The following is a 21,453-nucleotide window of genomic DNA, read 5'->3' as shown; positions in this document are numbered from 1 at the left end:
TACTTAGTAACATAATAATAATAAATAATAATAATAAAGTGTTTATTCCGGTATGTGGGGAGGTTAGTGCAGTCCCACACATTCCATATAGAGATACAATAAAATATATAATCAAAAACAAAAAGATAGAACAGAAAACCAAAGAAAAGAAAACAGAATAAATTGAGAATAAAATAAAATAAAATGATAAAATAATAGAATAATAGAAAGTTGAAGCCTTTAGGGAGCCGTGACTATATTAGGAGCTAGTATTTTTCTCCAGTGTGCGTCAATGCTGGAGGATGGAGTGAGGCGGGCTTCCATAGTGAGGATATTTCCAGAGCTTCTTATCCTTTCCCTCATTCCTGCCACCCTGGATCTAATAAGGGCTGCATATCCGGGAACTCGCCCCTCCGTGAACATACGGGAAGCGCTGCAGTATCTGGGGAGACAAAACATTGTGCGGAAGGCGTTGTTGTACTGGACCCGTAGTCTTTCTATACTACTCTTTTTGTAGTTTGCCCATAGTTCGCACGTGTACAACGTTGCGCAGAAGGAAAGGAAGAGCGTCCTTTTTACTGCGGTACTACAAAGGCGAAATCTTCTGCTGAGCATGTTTGCTTTAACGCTGAGAGCTCTCCTTTGTCTATCAATATCATCATCGTCCATCAGATTACTGGTGATTATGTGCCCAAGGTATTTAGTTCCTTCGGTCACCTTCAAGTTCACACCGTTCAAGGTAGCTGGAGGAACATTTTTCGGGCCTTGCCCATGTCTTATGACCAATAGAGCCGTTTTAGCAGGGTTATATAACATATTTGTTTCTTCAGCATACTCTTCACAGATTTTCAGAAGAATGCGCAGTCCCCTTATAGATGGTGCCATCAGGACCATATCGTCCGCATAACTGACGTTATTAAGACACTGTCCTCCGATGTGGCAGCCTACTCCTGCATTGTTTAGCCTTTCGGTGAGTTCGTCCATGTACAGATTGAACAATATCGGTGACATGCATCCTCCCTGTCTGACGCCACTCTTTAGGAGGAAAGGTTCGGATAATCTAAACCACTAATTAACTCTATACTTTCAACCATTCATTCAGTGGCTAAGTTAGCATCGCGTCTGCTTCCCCACCCAGGCGAGTTCAATTCCTCGGCCGGTTGAGTCCTGCGTCACAAAATGAACAGTATTTTTGACTTATTGTGATGGTAGTAGGAACTTTTCAAATATTGTCAGGTTCTTCGTAACCCTGGAATATTTGTCTTTTTCTTTAAAAAAGAAGTTATGTGCGAGTACAACATTGTCCCAATAAACTACTACTTTCCATCTAATTTATTATTTATTGAACTGTCTCTTTTACATTCACATTTATATAATGTTTCAACTCTGCAGTAGTTGCTAAAAATAAAGCCCCTTTGAAGAATCTAGCAATTATAAACTGGGGCATTTGAATGGTTTAAGTGCTACTAAATTGATATCAGTGAAGCTAATGAGTAATAATAAGAGTTGAAAATGTAAGGTATTTTATACATAAAAGCATTAACACTATTCAAACGAAAATTAGACACATATATATTTTTTTTGTCCAAATGAAAGACAAACATTCCCAGGTTACGAATAACCTGATTATATTTGAAAATATCCTACTACCACCACTGTAAGCAGAAAATGTTGCTTGTGTTGTGATGGAGGACTTAGCCAGCTGAGGAATTGAACACACTACGCCTGGATGGGACCCAAACGCAATGTAAACTCAGCCACCGACCGATCGATATATACATACAAAATCCAATACTATTCAGGTGCTAATTGCAAGAACGTACTAGTAACGAGTGCCCCATGGTACAGTCTTAATTTACCACAAAATCAACAGCTAAGAGCGGGAGTGCGGGTCTCGTTGAACAGCGTACAGCGCCGCTCATTATGCTGTAAGCACATATTTACTATATCAATATTGAAGCACTTCCTAGACTCAGATAATAAGTACACTGTGCGCACTTAGCAGCTATTTAAGCAGCACATGTATTTTTTTTATCTATGTAGTTAGTAACCAAGTTAAAGATATCAGCAATTTATTTCATTCATAGTGCCGTTGATGTAATGATCCAAATTATTATAATACATTCAATATGCTAATACCGAAATACATTTTTAATGGAAGCCTTGATTGTACCTCATTGTAATTTACATACATTGTATACGTTTTTTGCTATTGAAAAATCACTGAATATTATTATCGAATTCATTTAAAAAAAAATTATTTACTTCAATATCTCCCTGCTAAGTTTAATTCATAGACATTGAAGAAATAAATGAAAAGATGAAATACCCATGTTAAAGTTTCACTTCATTACTTAAACAATGAGAAGCAAACATTAAGAACCCCATTACCATTTACCATTTGCCATTACCATTACCCATTCTCCTTTAATACTGTTTTTAATTGTTTGCCTTCTAATTCCGAGAATTTCAATTCCCCATCCCACTGTTCCAAATTGGGCTTTTTGTGACCACAAGATACTACATATTTTACTTGTATCAGTTTTCTCTGAATTCATTAGCAGACAACCTTTAAAGTTTTGTAGGAAATTTTCCCAACCGATAAGGGACAGTAATGATAGCGTATATTATTTACTTTGTTAGTTCACAGTTTTGATATGTTGAATGTGTTTCTTAATAATTCTGTAATAATGAAGATTTAAGGCTGTTTAATTTTATTGTAATATAATATATTTCAACAATTGTGTCGTTATACATAATATACATATGACTTTTATACATAATTTAGATTGTAATTTCTAATGTAATATTTGAATACTGACATTAAATAATTTAAAAAAAATCAGATAGTTAGGTTTATCGATTGATATGTTTATAAAATTATAGCATTTTCTTGGCAATCAATATAATTACATAGATGATTAACTTACCTATGTATATATATACATTTAATTTCATGCTGAAATTTCACAGGGTGTTTGGTTTTGGAGGTGCAAAACAATGTTTTTTTTCAGAATTGAAAAAAAATCTTCTCATCCCCTAGGAGCCTCGAGAAGGATAGTTCTTGTAGGAAGACTTACACAAAATATTAGCATTTCTTCCACATATTTGTACCCAGGAAAAATATCACAGAACCCTATAATCTACTTTGGATTATATAATCATTGATATGCTAGAAAACGTCAATTGTGAAGTAAACAAATCACAGACCGCATGCTAAATGGACTAGAATCAAAAGGTTGTTAGTCATTGGGGACATTTGTTTCCATTCAAATTTGTATGGAAGACACTTCTAGTTTTCTTCTTACAATTCTATGGTGATAAGCCACTGATATTGTTCTCATTTTATCTATTTGTATTTCACTTTTGTTTTCGTGAATGAATGCAAATCTTGGAAGTCGAAATTAACCCACTTTCCGGCATCCGATCGAGCTGAAACTCGGCAGATAATCTCGTTGTCGATGACAATGCATTCTATTATATACTAAATAAATGTCAATCCCAATCGGGATTTGGCAAAGTTGTTAGCGAGGTTGACTGCAGTCCATGGGAGAAATTTTCAATCCTCAGTCAAATCAAAAAAAACTTTCAAATTGGCTACTAGCCAGCCCAAGAGATAGCAACTAGGCCGATAATTGAAAATAGATTTATTATAACAAAAAGTTTTTTTAGATATAGATACATTAATATTAAAAATATAGTATAGTTAGTTTCAGTTGATTTTTTAAAATACAATATTTTATGAAAACACAAAACAATATTATTCTCTACATATTCTATGATAACAAAAAATGACATCCAAGATGGCGGCAATGCCAGTCCTTTCCATGGTTATTATTCAGTGCCTTATTGATGTAATTAAAAATAAATTGTTAAACGAAAATAGGTTACCCCCGGGCCGCGCCGCATATTCGCTGAAACTGTGTTTTTATTGTGCTATACCAATTATTTGTATGATGGCTGCCTATTAAAATGATAATACATAAAATTTAGTCAGTTTTATTTTCATAAAGAATAAGCTTGTCGGTGAATATAATATTAACTGACAGACACACTAAATATCGTTTGGTAAAACATGTCTGAATCATCAAATAAATTGAAAAAATGTTTGACAGGAATGGTTTCCTAAACTTTTACTTTGCCTGTGAAATGATATTCCTGCTGTTTTTTTTTTTATTCAAAACACTTTTTAATTCGTTGGCTGAACACTTATATGGCATCTTGAATGTTTATTTAATACATTTTTTTTTGTTTCTAAGCTAATATTCATAAGTAGCCTACTGTCAGTTCAAAAGAAATGGACTATCAACAATGGCGTTACACGTAATACTGGACAGACGATTGAAACTATTCTAGTCTCTGTCTAACACGGGATGCACGATGGCAAGAGAAGAGTGCAACTATGCGATGCTAATAAGTAATTTATTTGTTTTCTCTCTCTGTATTATTAGGGTACTTCCTTTGTGGTGTACCCTGTCACGTAACGAATCGGACACGTTCAAAACTCCCGCGAATTCAAATTAGTTAGCTGTCAGCAGTTTACCATTGTTCGCTGTGCGCATGCGTGCACGGTTAGGTTGGTAAACTGCTCATGCTCGACACACGCCGGGCTGACGAAATCACCAACGGCCCGCCACTCACAATCTAACCTTGGCCTTGTCAACATGTGTGTTTTGCAATCAACCAAGACGCTATCGTAGCGCGCCTAAATTAACGGCTACTTTTGTACAAGTACTTTTGAAACCTGTACCTAATTTTTGTGCCAATTTACAATGGAGAACTGCACGCGCAATGGCGCGTACAGTATAGAAGATAACCCTCCATTTGTGGTTCAACATGTACGTGAAACCTACTGCAAATTCATGTAAGCTGATTAACTATCATTACCCTTTATGTGCCTTTTTATGACTTGAATCATGCCTACGTACAAACTTGCCAGCCAGAACTTTAAATAGAGAGAGATTGTTCCTAACAAACAACTAGGAATATTTAGGATGTTAATAATTCTTCTCACTTGTGTATCTGTTATGTAATCGTGCTTTGTGAATATACTTTCATACCCCCATTCTTGTGTTTCCTTTGACGAATATGGAGTGGTTGGTCTGGCATTTGTCCCTCGTGTAAAAGCCCTATTGGCTGACCTAACGCCTGACGATACGGAACTCAATCTCTACCACCTGAGCTAACGCCGATATGTTCCAAGGCACCCTTTTTGCAATGGACCCCTCGTAGGGAAAATTGCGCTTTTTACAACCCATGACTTATTTGAATTCATTAAGATTTTTTATAAATTCTCTCTGACCCCATTTCAGCCCTTTTTTAAAAATTCTCTCTGACCCCCATTTCAGTCCCTCCTTATAACCTTTTTTTATAAATTCTCTCTGACCCCATTTCAGCCCTTTTTTAAAAATTCTCTCTGACCCCCATTTCAGTCCCTCCTTATAGCCTTTCACCGCCCGCCATTTTCCCTCAAGGCCAACCCCCCCCTCCCCTGGATCTCATCAACGCCCCCAAGGGAACGATATCGCCCATGCTGGAAATCACTGATTAAACTGAACAATATGGCCTTCAATTATTTTATATTGTGGTTTTTAGTTAATTGGGTCACCACAAATAGACAGATGCTCCAATTAAATAATTCAAGTATAATGTATGTGCCTAAATGGTTAGCTTCACTTCTTCTTTTAATGAAATATTATCTTTATAGTCTAAGGCTGGAAATAGTGCGACGTGTACATCGGTCACATACGGTAATATGTAGGCGAATGAATAAAGAGCTGTAGTGCAATGTTGACGGTCAGTCACTAAGCGCTGCGTATGCGTCCAACTTGCCAGCTCTTCATCGTCGGTTGACCGACGAGCTAACTATCTGAAGCATTTTTCCAGTCTTTGATGAATACGATATTAATAAAAACGATTTAGTCATTCATCGGTGCGGCACGACGATATCATCGCATAAATGACGGTACGCGACCGATGTACGTGTCGCACTATTTCCAGCCTTAGAACAGGTAAAAAAATATCAGATTGCATACAATAAAACATGAATGTTTAAGCAAGAGAAAGTTTGTTAAAACTTGTCTACTTATTAATAGAACAAGGTTGTTATTACAATGTCGATATTGTCGATTATAGATAATTTTCAATCAATCAAAGAAATAATTTTGACCAAGTCATTAGACAATTGAGACAATTTTTTTTTCAATTACTTTCTACATAACAGTGCATAGAGATTTTTGCTAAAAATCTTTTAAATGATTTGTTAAGGCGATGCCATTCGTAGTAATTCAAAATCATGTGTTTTTGGTTTGAAAATTTGGTCGCCTAGAAATGTTTCAGATGCTTTAATTAAGTACTCCGAGTGGAATACATCTTGACCTTTTAAATAATCGAGCATTTTTTAGATAAGTCTTTTTATAAGCCCAGAAAAAAATAATGTAAAAGGCCTGTGAAAACTGCTTTAAAGTTCAACATCTCCTGCTTACGAATTCATTTTCGGTTATGATTTTGTTGTATAATGTGGCAAATTAAGTTATTTATAAAATGATCGAAAAAAAATTAAATATTTATGCCTGAACATCCACAAAATAAAATAAAAGGCACTTTTTAGCCATGTTTTTTTCTTGCATAAATCAAAACAGGCGGATGGTGTTAAGCGGGAATTTAAACCTTATCGCCATCTGCGTAAGGGTTGTTATTGATAGCTGCTCAATTTAAAATATTACACGACGTAGTGCATCGCCTTAAATCCAAAAAGTATGTTGAATTTGCTATTGACTGTACACAGACAAGAGGTCGGTAATATCTGGGAAAGATGAAACCAGGAATCCTGATTGTGTTATGGGAAGATTTTTCTAAATGTAAACAAACGGTTGTTTGATTTACTACATTGAATCTTTTATCAAAAACATGAAGGATCTTTATATTCCTTTGTAATTTTTTTTAAGTAAACCGATTCTTGTTGACAACGTTGTGCAGGAAAAAGGTCAATTTAGTCTTGAGACAATTTCTGATTTTTGACAGAAATAGACATAATGCTCTTTACTTATAATGAGAAACTGCTGTCCATTTTTATTAATAATGACCCTCTAACTTAAATACCTGTATATTTTTTTTAATTGCTATAGTTACTTTTAATAGTTAAAATATTTTACGAAGATTTAATTTTTTGGGTCTCCCAAAAACGGGACAAATCTGTGGAAGCCACCCGTGTCGTCACTAGCCAAAAAGCCTATGTTTTTTTCAACCAGAGCTGTATTTTGTATTTGAGTCAAGATGTTTTTTTATTCTTTATTTTTATTTATTGTTTTTATTTTAGTAATTTGTACATTTAAGTTTACAAATGACTAATTAATTATTACATTCAAATATACTATGTTTTTTTTTCTTGCTTGATGTGGCTCCTACACAACATCTTGAACTTTTCAATTGGGGCAGACTTAAGGTTTTCCGGCAGCGCGTTATAATATTTCATCCCTTTATATAATATAGTATTCTGGGTATTCGCTTTGTACTTCTTTGGTAGCCTAATTTGATTGTACGTCCTAGTTTTATGTTTGTGTATGTCCTTGTTGTATACAATTTTATTCGAAAAATATTTGGGTAGCAGGTTGTTTACAATTTTGTGTAAAAATATCATCGTGTTCAAGGTCAACATCTGTTTCACCGTTAGCCAATTTAGTTCGTTTAACATTTTATTTACTTTTGAATACCTATTTCGTCTGAGTATTGTTCTCATTGCCCTATTTTGGAGAATTTGAAATTTATTTTGCTCTCGGTCGTTACACAGGAAAAGGATAGTTGAGCAGTAATTAAAATGTGGAGCAATAATGGAGTTATAAATGGTGATTGCAGTTTTTTCGGACAGTTTTTGGCGAATTCTTCCCAAAAAAGATATTTTTTTACCAATTTTCTTTTGGGTATATTCCGCATGTTTGTTAAAGTTCAGTTTGGAATCTATTATAACTCCCAAGTATTTTATATTGGTAACATTTTCAATAATTTCACCATCAATTTTGATTTTGCTTTCACTGGATGTCTTCTTATAACCAATTACCATACATTTTGTTTTTTTTTGTATTTAATTTAAGCTTATTTATTTTTAGCCATCTTGATACATTATCTAGTTCATTATTTAAAATATGTATTAGTTCTTCATAGTTTTCTCCAATTATATATATAAGTGTATCATCGGCAAATAGTCGTACTTTGCATTTTGAAAATATTTTCACCATGTCATTAATATAGAGTATGAACAATAGAGGTCCAAGGACTGATCCCTGTGGTACTCCTAATTTATTTTCCATTGGTTTTGAAAATTGATTATTAATTTTTGTTACCTGTATTCGGTCTTTCAAATACTCTTTTATTAATTTAATGGCTAGAGTTGAGAAACCAATTTCTTTAAGCTTTCTTATCAATATTTCTTAAGATTACCCGCTTTTTCATTATTTTTTTTTTCTTTCCTTTATTTGTAAAATATATTTGTTAAAAATGCATAAATGACAGCACCTGATAAACAATTTACCGGCGTTTAAAAACTTGCATCCAAACATTTTCAGCGAAATGAAAAGAAATTCTATTGAAATTAGCATTTGTTTTTATTATCTAGTCATTTTAGAATTTTCTCTTTCGTTCAATTTTTCACTGCAGTTCCTTATTGCGGTGTAAATATTACGCAATCGTGAAAATCTTGATTTATTCCCACAACCTTAAACAGGTCGGCTCAAATATACCAACACGGGACCGGCGCGTAAGAATCTAGTAAGACAGTGTAAATTTTGGTTACAGATTGGCAGTAAGCATGACCGGGTGCTAATGGTCCCAGTGAGAAACCCCGAAGGAAGCATCGCTCTCATTGTGGGATTGATAGGAGTCGACTGTGCTGTAGAGTTTCAACAGAAGGCCGTTGCATATGTGGAAGAACTCTTCAGGTAACGTTTTTATTCACTATATTAATACATATTGCTTAAAGTCAAACGATGTTATCTACAAAAGACATACAAAAAATTCTAGGCCTTAAATTCAAAATAAATTACACACTATTATCCTTCTCGTGAAACTAATAGTTAGTTATCTCTGTAACTGCTAACTTATTGAATAATAAAATTTTGTACAAATTTAAAGAAACATCAGGAGTGCCTCAAGGCTCTCAATTAGGCCCACTTCTTTTTATCATATTTATAAATGATTTTCTTTGTGTTTCCATAAGTATTTGCAGATGACCTAAAGCTTTTCAAGATTACAAAATTTGTAAATGATGCACTTTCCTTCAGCAAATTATATACTTCAGATATTAATAAATTATTCTTGAAGGTGAATCTAATATCTACATAATATTCTATTAATAATTGAAATTGTGTTAGTACCATCACATTTATTTTTGACAGGAAACTTACCTTTGATCGCCATTGCGAAACAACTTCCAATAAGGCCATTAAAAATGTGTGGAAGATTTAAAATTTATTTTCTGGTTATGATTATCGTACTAAAATATGTGATTTTAATCGTATCATTTATAATTATTGATTTCGAAAACGATCTAAAACCGCACATTCCGAAACGGTTCCAACTGGCTACAGCATCATTATGTTAATTTACCCTATCGGGGTTGCCAAAGTCTTACTGGCTCCAGGCATTTATATATACCACGGGTGTAAATAAATCTACAGTGGAAAATTCAAATCCAATGGTAATACTTTTTATAATTCTCCACCCAAATGTTTGCTACTGCATATTTATTTATGTTGGAATTGGGTTCTCGCATCGAGCAAGCATTGCCACCCCTTGTGCTTTGCTTCATTTAACTTATTAAGCGCTCTGCATATTATCAAAGCCTAAACGGTGGGTACTCCAAAGCAGCTAAGCTAGAGAGCTTTGTAGATTGCGTGAGTAAATTGCTTGGCACATAATATATTCAGTCGGCACTTGAAAGATTTTTTTTACAAATTGTGCAAACAGATAAGGATTGCATGTATTACACTATGTATACACCAAATTATTGTGTAGTTACCAGATAATGTCCACAGTACTATGAATTATGTATGTTAAAGATAATTAATTATCTGTTTTATCTTTGTGTTTATAATTATTTTTAATATTAAATTTGTTATTACCTGTCATCTGGATGGTGATTGTTTTGCATATTTTTTTCTGGGGATGTTGATCTAAATGCCCAACATGGTCATGTTAAATTATTGTAATTAGGGATAGAATTTATAAAAAATTGCCGTTGTTAATTAAGATTTTTTAAATCTTTTAATTTGATCCGAGATGATCATACTTTTTTAATTCAAATGCAAAACTAATAAATAATTATTTTCACTTTGCATTGCAAAATGATGATGGTGAAAATAAAATTGACCAATCTCTTCTAATTAACAATGACCATTGATCTATATTTTCACTTTACCATTGCGACATGATGATGATGAAAATAGACGTAATAGGACTATCCATTGCCAGCACCGGAAGTAAAAATTTAATTAATTGGAATCTGATTGCAGTTTGCATTGCATTCAGTTGTCATTTCCTTGTATTTCCTTGGACCATATCATTTATTTGATTAAAAATTATCCTAAAAATATTGGTAGCAGAAGTCGGGGACGCCCGAGGAAGACATGGCACGATCAAGTGAATCAGATACTTGAGTCGGGCCATGTCAAGAGTCAGAATAATAGAAAAGTATGTATGAGACGATGTATGATAGTGAATGAGGCAAGGAGTGTATACCGAGACCGAGTTTTTTGGCGGTCCGTCCTCTCTGCCTACCCCTGCGGTGAAACGGCGTGATTCTTAGTTAGTTTCTAAAAATATTATTCAGTCTTTAGGATAGTTTAGAATTGAATAGACGATAATGTTCTGTCAATAAGTTAGTATTTCAGCTTTAAACTTGGCATTCTAGTCAAATCTAGTTTATTCCGTTTTATACAAATGTGACGTGTCGTATCAACAGTTTTTTTTTTTACATATTCGGCATTAAGGATAGTTTTGAATTTAATAGATGATAATGTTCTGTCAATAAATTAGTACTAAACTTGGCATTGTAGTAAAATCTAGTTTATTCCGTTTTAGACAAATGATACGTGTCGTTTCAACAGAATCTGCTAGATAATCAGGTATAATAATTATTGTTAGATCATTTCCTACAATATTATGCATTCCGCCTCGATGGTTGAGAGATAGAGATTCTCAAGGATTTTTATGCATAGCACAAAGGAAAACGTATTATTTTTTAGCAATAATTATTAGCCTGAAACACCTATATAAATTGAAAAAATCTTCAGAGTAAAAATACATGCCCCGACGGAAAATGAACCCACAGCCTTCTGATTGCCGGTCAGGTACTCTACAGACGAACCTGACCTGCGGGTTCAATTCCCGTCGGCGGCTTGTATTTTTTCTCTGAAGATATATTTACAGTTTATAAAGGTATTATGTATTACTCATTTCCAGCAAAAAATTATTGCTTAAAAATAATATGTAAAAATTTATTTATTTATTCATTTTCATGAATGAAACTTTATTAACTTAATTAAATTATTTTTTCTGGTGGCAATTGAAGATGTCATATCAAGCAAGACAAGATATCATATCATCAAAATAAGTCATATTGAGACATAATGTCATATTAAGACAAGATATCATTAATATATTTAAGTATTTAATTAATATAAAATAGTAGAAGATACCTTAAATATCTCCCTGGTGAAAGATTACCATTAAGAATCGAAACTTTGCTTAAATTACTTTAGTGACCAGATCTGAATAGCCAGGTACTTTCCAACCTTCCTCACACCCATCTCTTTTCCTCCTCCACTTCCTTCAGCCTAACAATATACCCCGATTGGGAATACCATAGTCCCATTGGCTCCGTATAGTCAGGAGTATTTGGGACTCTTGTGTATTCACATAGAAAAATCACATTAATTAATTTCAGGTTCTGCTTGTCGCTGATCATCAACACTGTGCATGGTGAGGAAGAATGCCGAGTGAAGAAGCAATGCCAGGGTCTTCTGCGCGTGGCGCGCCGCCTCTTCTCCAAGCTCGACCAGCTGGACGAGCTGTTCCGGGGCATCATGGCGGAGGCACGCCGGCTCACTTCAGCACAGCGCTGTTCGCTGTTCCTGGTGGACGCAGACCAGGGAGATCTAGTGGCGAAGGTATTCGATGGGGTTGATGAAGGAAAGGACTGCTCCAAGGTCAACGAGGTAAGATAATCAAACAGATATTTTTGAGTCAGTTTGCGATAATATGCGGACACGCTCAGAGGTCGCAGGTTTGGTTTCGTACTGGCGTGCACAAGAATATATTATCTACTAGCTGTACTCCGCAACGTGACAGGATCAGCCTGTCTGTGCAGATAGAGAAACAATAGCGCGTGTTGCTTTTATGTCCAACAGATGGCGCTGTTTTTAAAAAAGCACGTTTTTTACCTTTCACAGGTGACATCTATATAATACAAATATTGCATTAGGCACCCGAGGTCGGAAACTTGGATTATTCATTGGGTCAACATCATAAACAACTCGGCAGAAAATCAGAACTACCGGATCTGACACAAGGTACCCCCCTTTCAGGCAACAAGGTTACTGGACTATTCAGAGAAGTGATGTAAATTCCTGTGCTGACGATTTTGTAAATAATCGCTTTTAGGATTCTTGATGTGGACACATTATGATAATTATATCTATTAAACATCTAGTTGTCATAGAATCGTTTATATGTATTATTGTCTATATTATAAGAAAGATTGGTCAATATTTCTGTGTTTATAATTTATTTTTTCTATCAACTATTTATTGTTCACAAATGTATTTTCAATTCAATATTAAACAATTTATTTAACAGTCTCCACCGGAAGTGCGTATAAAGAGGGGTCAAGGGATCGCTGGCCATGTGGCGGAAACTGGACGCATCCTGAACATTCGTGAAGCTTATGAACATCCATTGTTTTACAAAGGACTGGATGAGAAAACCGGCTTTGTAACCAGGCAAGTGATTCATCATTTTAAAACATTCATATTTTCCTTTCAATTTATGAATCCCAACTGTTGTGTTCCCACAAACAGTTCTCCAACTCGTCATGGAAGGAGATTTTAAATAATAGGTTCTTGTGTTTAAATCAGGGATTTATTAATACTTCGCTGCTACGAAGCTGGCTAAATGGGATCTGGGAACAGTAAGTTAGTCTGTGTGATGGACCAAGGTCTTTCCCAAGGAAAATGGTATAAACCATCATGGTAGAGACATCTATCGGAACAGGCGCGTATGAATTAAAGGAAACTGCATACATGGATAGGAAATTTCTATCAGGGATTATCAGAAGAATTGAATTGCCCAATCGGATTACAGGAAAAAGAAGGAGGTACGACTTTTGACAGGACAAAGGATATCTTAAGAGAGGTGTGTGGTTCAAGCTTTGATTTATATGACATCGACCTTGAAAATATTCCCACCAAATGGTTAGGTTAACGCACTAGCAGAAGCCACTCAGAATTCAAGGTTGATCAACTTGACATTTTGAAGGGTTCACAACCCCTTTTAAACGCGTAGCGTCACATGGGACGACGCGAGATAGGGTTGCAACAGACCTGTTACTCGAGAAAAAAGGCTTCAGATTTCTTTAAAATTCAAGTGGAAAGATTTAACAGAATTTTTACCCACTAGACTTTACATGGTGGGTATAGGAGGAAGAAAATCCATTAAAATTAATGGCCAGAGATAAAATAAATTTATAGCTTTTTTTGTTAACATTTTCAAGTGATGTTTGGCACATTATAACTTATTTATGTCTTTTTCGTGAATGAAAGAGACGAAAACAAAGGTACACCCCCGAATAAATGAAAAAACACGCCCAAAAGAAGGAGCGTACTAGAACATTTGCCAATAAAATTACGTACAATCAGGAAAAAAATCGGAAGTTGGAGACAAAAAAAATCGCGGAAGAGTGATGGGTTTACATAGAAAAGGGAGGGGAAAGTGAGTCGTCGAAATATACCATTCCTAAGAGAAAGTCCAGTCCAGTTATATTCAATTTTCCAATCGTGTCCTAAATCCTGTATCTAAATTTCGCTAATAAACAATTATATAATGTTAATTGAGTGCTAATCTCAAGTGACCTACCAGGTAAGTATTGTACTGTATATTGTCTCCATACATAGTTAAGTAATGACGTAGATCACTGTAGAGATGTATTATAAGTTTGTACAGCGCCCTTGAGGTGATTTCGCACAGGAACGGCGCTATGCAAGTCATCCATTTATTGTTATTATTTTATTATTATCAGAGGCAAATTGAAGATGATCAAAGCTAAGCTCGTGAAAGCGTTAAAAAAAAAGCGTACCACATCATAAACAACTGTAGACGGTAGGGGATACTAAGTCTACGTTAGATTGTGACCTCAGTCAAGGATGATTGCAGTGAAATAAAAAAAGTCCGGAATTCACACTTCAAAAACAGCTTTCACTAAAGCATTATATTGAAAGCGCCCTATAGGAATCGAAACTCGCTTTTCCAGTCCACGTCTGATCATTTGATCACATGGAACTGGTTCCAGGGTGTTAACCTTTTTGAAATAACCAGAATGGCCTAATTAGCATGATGCGACTATGACCTAAATAGAAAAGAACATACGAGTCGATAAAGGTTAGAATAGCATATTTTTAACGTGATTAATGGGAAAATACAGTTATAAATAGTCCGGATTTAGAAAAAATGGGAACAGTTTTTTGACAATTTTTGGGGAGTTAGATGCAGAATAAGTGCGTCGCGAGATTTTTAAACAAAAGTGCTCAAATTAATTTAAACAGTTTTACACAGTTTTGGAAAGCTTCAACAGTTTTTGATAATTTTGGGGAGTTAGTTGCAGAGTAAGTGCGTCGCGAGATTTTAAACAAAAGTGCTCAAATTAATTTAAACAGTTTTGGAAAGTATCGGCAGTTTTAAGAAGCGAATTCGCAGAGTAAATACGTCGCGGTATTTTAAATAATTAAATTCAGACTTGGGAGAGTTGGAACTCAGTGCTAGACACCTCAAGATAAAAATCTCAAATCAAAGTAGTAAAGTATTCTGCTTAAATTTAAAGAGTTGTAGCAGTTTCGCGGAGTTTTGATCAGAACGTGTAATTACGACGCGTGTTTTCGAACATGAATTGTTGTTTGATAAAAGACAGTCCCGCATGTTAATTTTGATTTGATAAAGTCACGGGTTAAGAATAAAATTATGATTAAAAATGATGAAACCTAAAATTCCTTCTCGAAATAAAATAAAACGCAATTGTTATGATTTTAATAAAGTCACGGATTGTAAATAAATTTATAATTAAAATAATATACATAAAAGTCTTTCTCGAATAAAGTAAAACGCAATTGTTATGATTTTAATAAAGTCACGGATTATAAATAAATTTATAATTCAAATAATATACATAAAAGTCTTTCTCGAACAAAATAAAACGCAAGTTTGGTTTGGTCACGAATATCAGAAAAAAAACAAGCATACCCTCACAGTTTGAGAATTAAAAATGCTCATAGCCAAAGTTATGTCAACACGGAAAAAACCATTAAAAAACCTGGCACAGATCTAACGTCTGTTCGTTGCCACTCTCCGCGGGCTTCTGAAGAAATATTAGAATTCAATACAATGTTTCAGTCAAAGAATGGTTGAGGTAAGCGCCAATTTGGTTTTTATTTATTTTGTTAATAATTAAATAGTGACGAAAAAAAGTTAATCAAGTCAAGTGGTAGCAAATAAATTTAGCCATAAAGCAGTGTTTTTTAAAAGTTGTTCTTTATACGAGTTCATAGTAAACTCAAGAAAAATAAATCTATTTAGTAGTTTACGCTTATATTTTTCATGACGTAATTAACAATTTTATTTTAATTCTGATCAAGCCAAGCGATAGAACAAGCTTCAATGTATCCATAGTATATTTTTGGTATTGATAACCTATACCGATTCGTAGTAAAGATTAATCTAAATAGTGATTTCACTTATAGCTTCACCTTAAGGGCCGTACTTGACTTACTGTAACCAGTGATTCTTGAACTTATTTGGAGTAAAAAATGTAAAACGAAATTTTTTAATCCGGTGACTTTTTGGTGTTTTTTTTTCGATTATTTTTTTCTGAAACCAACTTCTCATCTTAAATGTCCAATAACTACTAATTTTTAATGTTTTAAGTTAAAAAAAACATGTAATATGTCACCGTAAACCAATACTTCATTTATTTAAATTTTTTACTCCAAATAATGTTGGGAATCACTGGTTAAAGTATGTCTAGTACGTCTGTATAATAAGTTTCCACTCTTCTTTCCAGAAACATCCTGTGCTTCCCGATTCGCGACGAAGACGGAATAATCGGAGTGGCCCAGCTGTGCAACAAGGTGGGCGGGAAGTACTTTGATGCCTGCGATGAGGAAGTGGCCAGCGCCTTCAGCATCTACTGCGGCGTCTCCATCATGCACTCCATCATGTACAAGAAGATCGCAGACGCTCGAGCCAGGACCACCATATCTAATGAGATGCTGATGTATCATTTGAAGGTAACACTTGAATTTATAATGCAAGAGAATGCAAGGAAGTATCTGGCTATTCAGACCTGGTCACCAAACATGCCTAAAGCCATTTCAAGCATTTTTTTTATAAACTCTATTTTTTTTAAATCTGGCAACCTAAATCTTGTTTTTGTTCATAAAATTGACAATTTATCATTATATCCGTGTAATTCAATATATTTATGTTATTTTTTTCGTCATTTTGAGATGAGTAATTGTTCAATAATTGCATTTTGTAGATTGTACATTCAATTTTCTCAAAAGTAGTGTTACACCAAGGCATAGAATATTGTTATTAAATTTTACAGTCTAAATTTTAAAAGAATTTTATGAAAGTGATGTTTTAAACATAAATGCTTAATGCATGTGTTGGTAAACCTTTATCCAAGAAAGATGAGTTTTTGAGATGTGAAATGCATTCAAAATTTTAGTTTTTTGTTTTCTTTTTTCTGAAAATTTAAAAAAAATTCAAAATTTTTAAATATTTTATTATTGTATGAATGATGTAAAAGCTGAAGTCGCAGTTTTTTGCAATTCCTAAAATGAAAGTACTGTGTTTGTTGAATTTTCTGAAATTTTTCGACGTGTTGATTAAAAATGTTTGTGGTAAGATTTTTTTTCAACTTTTTCCATTTTTCTAATTGAAATATTGAAGTTTTTTTAATGTCAAAGTATATTTCAAATATAAAATCTAGATAATTTTATCTAGTTTCTAAAATGGTATTAGTTTTTTCGGTTCCATGATAACTCAACACAGTGACAATTCAACACACTTTTAAAAAGTGATATAAAGTCATTAGAAACGATGAAAAAATTTTTTTTTTTAAGCAAACCTAACGTAACCTATTTAACCCAGTTAATAAAGTTTTGTTTCATCACTTTCCATGACTTTATATAACTTTTAATAGATGTGATGAATTATCATTGTGATGGTTTATCCGGTCACCGTTTTTTCGTCATCTTCAAAAAGAATAGGAATAGAATTGGAAAAATTCTGAAATTTAATGGAAATTATTATTATTAACAACTGATAAACAACCCTCTTCGGATGGATAAGCAATATATATCTTTCCATGAACTATTTTATGTCAGTTTCTATTGTAGTAAGGTTTTCACATACACGGTTGTTTATCAATTATACAAATTTTCACCAGGTTTGTTAGTAAGGCTGTAAATGTACACCTTTATTAACAGTAAATTATTATGCATTCGTGTTGTGTACCTTGTAATACAAGACTTGTAAAGTATTTTATAATGAGACCTTTTATATTTTCGTGTCTTCTTTGCCTTAAATAAATAATACTTGAGGTTGGTCAACATTGAATCGTGTTTGGTCTCCCACAGCCAAAGGTTTCGAAACCCATTTCAATATGTAAATGTCACATTAGTCTCAGTTTCCATTACTAAAGATGTGTGCAGATTATTAGTTTCAAATTAAAAAAAATTTGAATTCAAACTTTAATATAATTACTTTAATTACATCATTAATTAAAGTAATTAATTACATCATTAATTAATTAATTTGTTTTGTTAACATTCCATTGTTCTTAAGAAATAATAATTTAATGATAGTTGGCATGCTGTGCACTTCTTGCACTATGTGTATTTCTTGGTTGTTATGATATACTTTGGGTTCCTCCATGAGTTGTTATCTTTGTTTTCTTCAATTCTTTCTTCACAATCAACCAGATTTTCGATAGCTATGTCCAGGCCGTGGGAGCGTTAGAAATTGCATTATCTTGAAGGTATTTACGGACAACTTTGGCATTGTGGTATGAGCCTTGTCGTGCATGATTGTTCCATCACCATTTGGAAACCATGGTTGCCATATTAAAAAACAAAGACTAAACTTAGCTCTAATGAAATTAAAACAATAGGCAATTTAAAAAAAAAAATCAATTGAGGCAAAAATTCTGAGATGTTCAGCTTTTTTTTTATCATATTTTTTAAACAATGGCAATTATTTGAAAATTTCGATCTGCGAAATCGGTCCATTTTTTTATTAACCGGAAAGATGGGTGCGAAAATTTTTTTACTAAATAACCAAAAATCATTTTAAAAAAGCCAGCCGGTACGTAAGAAAGTTCCAATTCATGGAAATAACCCCAGATTGCGGGAATTTCTGAGAATTTAAACCGATTAGGTATTTTCTGATGTTGGGGAAATGCGAGGATTCTACAATATGAGAACTGACGTAACTAATACCGATTACGAGAGCATTGCCTGGTTATCCAACCATATTGAAAAATAATGTTTACAATTACAAGTAAGAATAAACTATAATTTCGCATCAAATTTTTGGACAAATTTCTGAAAACTGAAGGAAAAAGAAAATCCAAAAATGACTTGGTAATAAAAAATAAATGTTAACTTACATAGAATTTTGTTTAGTTTTAGAGGTAAATAAACTTGTGGAGAATTTGTATTGTGGGTATTTTAGAACATGTGGCAATCCTGGTTATAATATCTGTCAAATATCTATAATTTTCTACGGCTTATAATATAATGCCTTCAAATAATAAAGAAGGTTAGGGAATATGCACGAATCATTAAAATAACCCAAACTAAAACTACTTTGTTGATGTTATTTGTCTCCATTCGATAATTATGTTGAAATCAAGTGTGTTTTTTTTAAAGAGCCTTTGTATGCAGTGGAATTCGGCAAAAAACCAACATAATTACCACAAGAAATAACTATTTATGTGGTAGGAGATGGTAAAAGATGCATTAATGTTACATTAGTTAAGTTTGAAGGTTAGGAAATATGCACAAATTATTAAAATAACCCAAACTAAACCCTAAAAACTTATTTCGTGCATGTTTACTTAAACCCCCGACTTAAATAGTTATCTTCGTTAAATATTTAAGTTGAAATCAAGTGTTGTTTTTTTAAATAGCCTTTTCATGCAGCGGAATTCGACAAGTTATATCAAAGTATCAAATATTTAATCGGGCGAAATACATTGGATACCTCAATGGCGAAACAAAGAATTGCCGTTTTATCAATGTGTCCATATTACGAGGGTGGTCTGAAAAGTTTCCAACCTAACAATGAAACAAGGTTTTTTTTCCTAAGTTTTTTTATTTATTTTTCTACATAGTCTCCTTGTAACTCTACACACTTCTCCCAGCGATGCTCCCATCTCTCTAACCCATCCAAATAGTACTCGGCGTTTTTCCCTGCAAAATAATTGTTCACAAAGGTGATTGCCTCCTCATTTGACGAAAATCTCTGTCCTCCGAGGGCAGTTTTTAGATTAGGAAACAAAAAGATCTAGTGAGTGAGGCGGATGGTCAAGCAGTTCACACCGTAATTTGTGGATTCTTGCCATGGCAACCACTGAGGTGTGAGAAGGCGCGTTTCTTGGTGAAACAGGATTTTCTTTTTCTGCAAATGTGGCCGTTTTACCGCAATTTCTGCCTTTAGATAACTCCATGACTATGCCAAAAAACAGTCGCCATCACTTTCCCAGCCGAGAAAACAGTTTTTGCTTTTTTTAGAGCAGGTTCCCCCTTTGCAGTCCACTTTTTTGACTGTATTTTTGTTTCGGGCGTATAATGGTGTATCCAAGTTTCATCTACAGTAATTAATCTGCGCCAAAACTCGGATTTATTGCAGCTAAACTGCGCCAACAGAGCGTTGAAAATGTTCATTCGAACACGTTTTTGGTCTAATGTGAGCAAATGCGGCACCCAACATGCGGACAGCTTTCTCATGTCTAAATCTTGATTTAATATGCCACAGACACGTTCTTTGGACATTTTTATAACCTCTGCTATCTCTCTCATTTTAATTCGGCTCACTATTTGGTGAAGTTTAGAAATGTTATCGTCAGTAGTTGCAGTTTTTGGACGTCCCGAACGTCCTCCTAAAATGAAAAACATGTGAACTTGTACTTATAATAATCTGCACACGTTTGTATATTGTCCTGTCATTGAGAACTCCGTTATAAGCTCTTTTTCAACAGAACAATGTAACAGCATCGTTTATGAGATTGTAGGAGATAGTTTACTTGAATAATCGTTGGCTCGCGTAGAAGTAAAATGATGTTGTTCTCCAGGTCAGCAACCGGGATGTGAACCAGGTGACAAACTGCGGCAACCAGCACACTCATCCACGTCTCTCTGATATCGGCTTCAACTCTCGCTTGCTGCCTCTGGGGGAGACGCCTTGCTACGTGCTGCATATGTTTGAAACACTGGGGCTTTCCAAAAAGTTTGTTATTTACATATTATATTACTCTTCTTCAAATTCTCTCAATCTTTTCTCTGGCATATCCTAAATTTGAAGAACACGTGAATCTGCTATTTAGGATGTCCATCAGATATTCCACTTGATTAAAATAATTGAATTTGATTGTCATGATCAAATTTCTTCCTTATAAAATTTCTTTATTTATGATTTTCTATCCATAAGAATTGTAGCATTCTGCAGTATGTATATATGCATTTTGAATGCGTCCAGCTTTTGTCAATGTGTGTGTTTTCATAATTCATATGAAAATGTAAATAATTAATAAAAATAAGAGAAATGGGCCATGAATCACTATTAGCATGAAACCAAGCGCACAATAGTGTTGCCAACATCGCTCTCCCATACTACTGCGATTCATATCTACGCACGGCCGGGCTGTGCATGGTTTGTGCAGTTTGGTCGTAACTCGGGGGCAGTCGGCACGCTTCCATGCCAGTGGCGACTTGGACACTTCGACCAGTCAGTGGCTGAGTTGACATTTCATCTGGGTCCCACCCAGGCATTGTGAGTTCAATTCCTCGGCTGGCTAGTCCTCTATCAAGACACAAGCAACATTTCCCTGTGGTGGTAGTAGGTGGTTTTCAAATATTGTCAGGTTATTCGTAACCCGGAAATGTTTTGTTTTCTTTTAAAAAAAAAACTCCACTTTGGTGAAACTCAAAC

General features: G+C 34.2%; 1 protein-coding gene across 1 annotated transcript in view; it reads left to right on the top strand.

Annotated features, from left to right (window-relative positions):
* The window catches only part of LOC149421096 (cGMP-dependent 3',5'-cyclic phosphodiesterase-like), a 33,389-nt gene that overhangs the window by 3,769 nt on the left and 8,167 nt on the right, over positions 1-21,453 (top strand). The window contains exons 4-8 of the mRNA XM_089635807.1: positions 8,770-8,912; positions 11,918-12,188; positions 12,829-12,971; positions 16,298-16,523; positions 20,597-20,751. Coding sequence (XP_089491933.1) covers positions 8,770-8,912; positions 11,918-12,188; positions 12,829-12,971; positions 16,298-16,523; positions 20,597-20,751 — 938 coding nt within the window. The remainder of the gene's footprint in view (positions 1-8,769; positions 8,913-11,917; positions 12,189-12,828; positions 12,972-16,297; positions 16,524-20,596; positions 20,752-21,453) is intronic.

Source organism: Hesperophylax consimilis, chromosome 9, assembly GCF_061612785.1.
Source record: "Hesperophylax consimilis isolate HC1 chromosome 9, BYU_Hcon_1.0, whole genome shotgun sequence".
Taxonomy (NCBI): Eukaryota; Metazoa; Arthropoda; class Insecta; order Trichoptera; family Limnephilidae; genus Hesperophylax; species Hesperophylax consimilis.
Note: the sequence above shows the minus strand (reverse complement) of the source record. Positions and strands in the feature narration are given on the sequence as shown.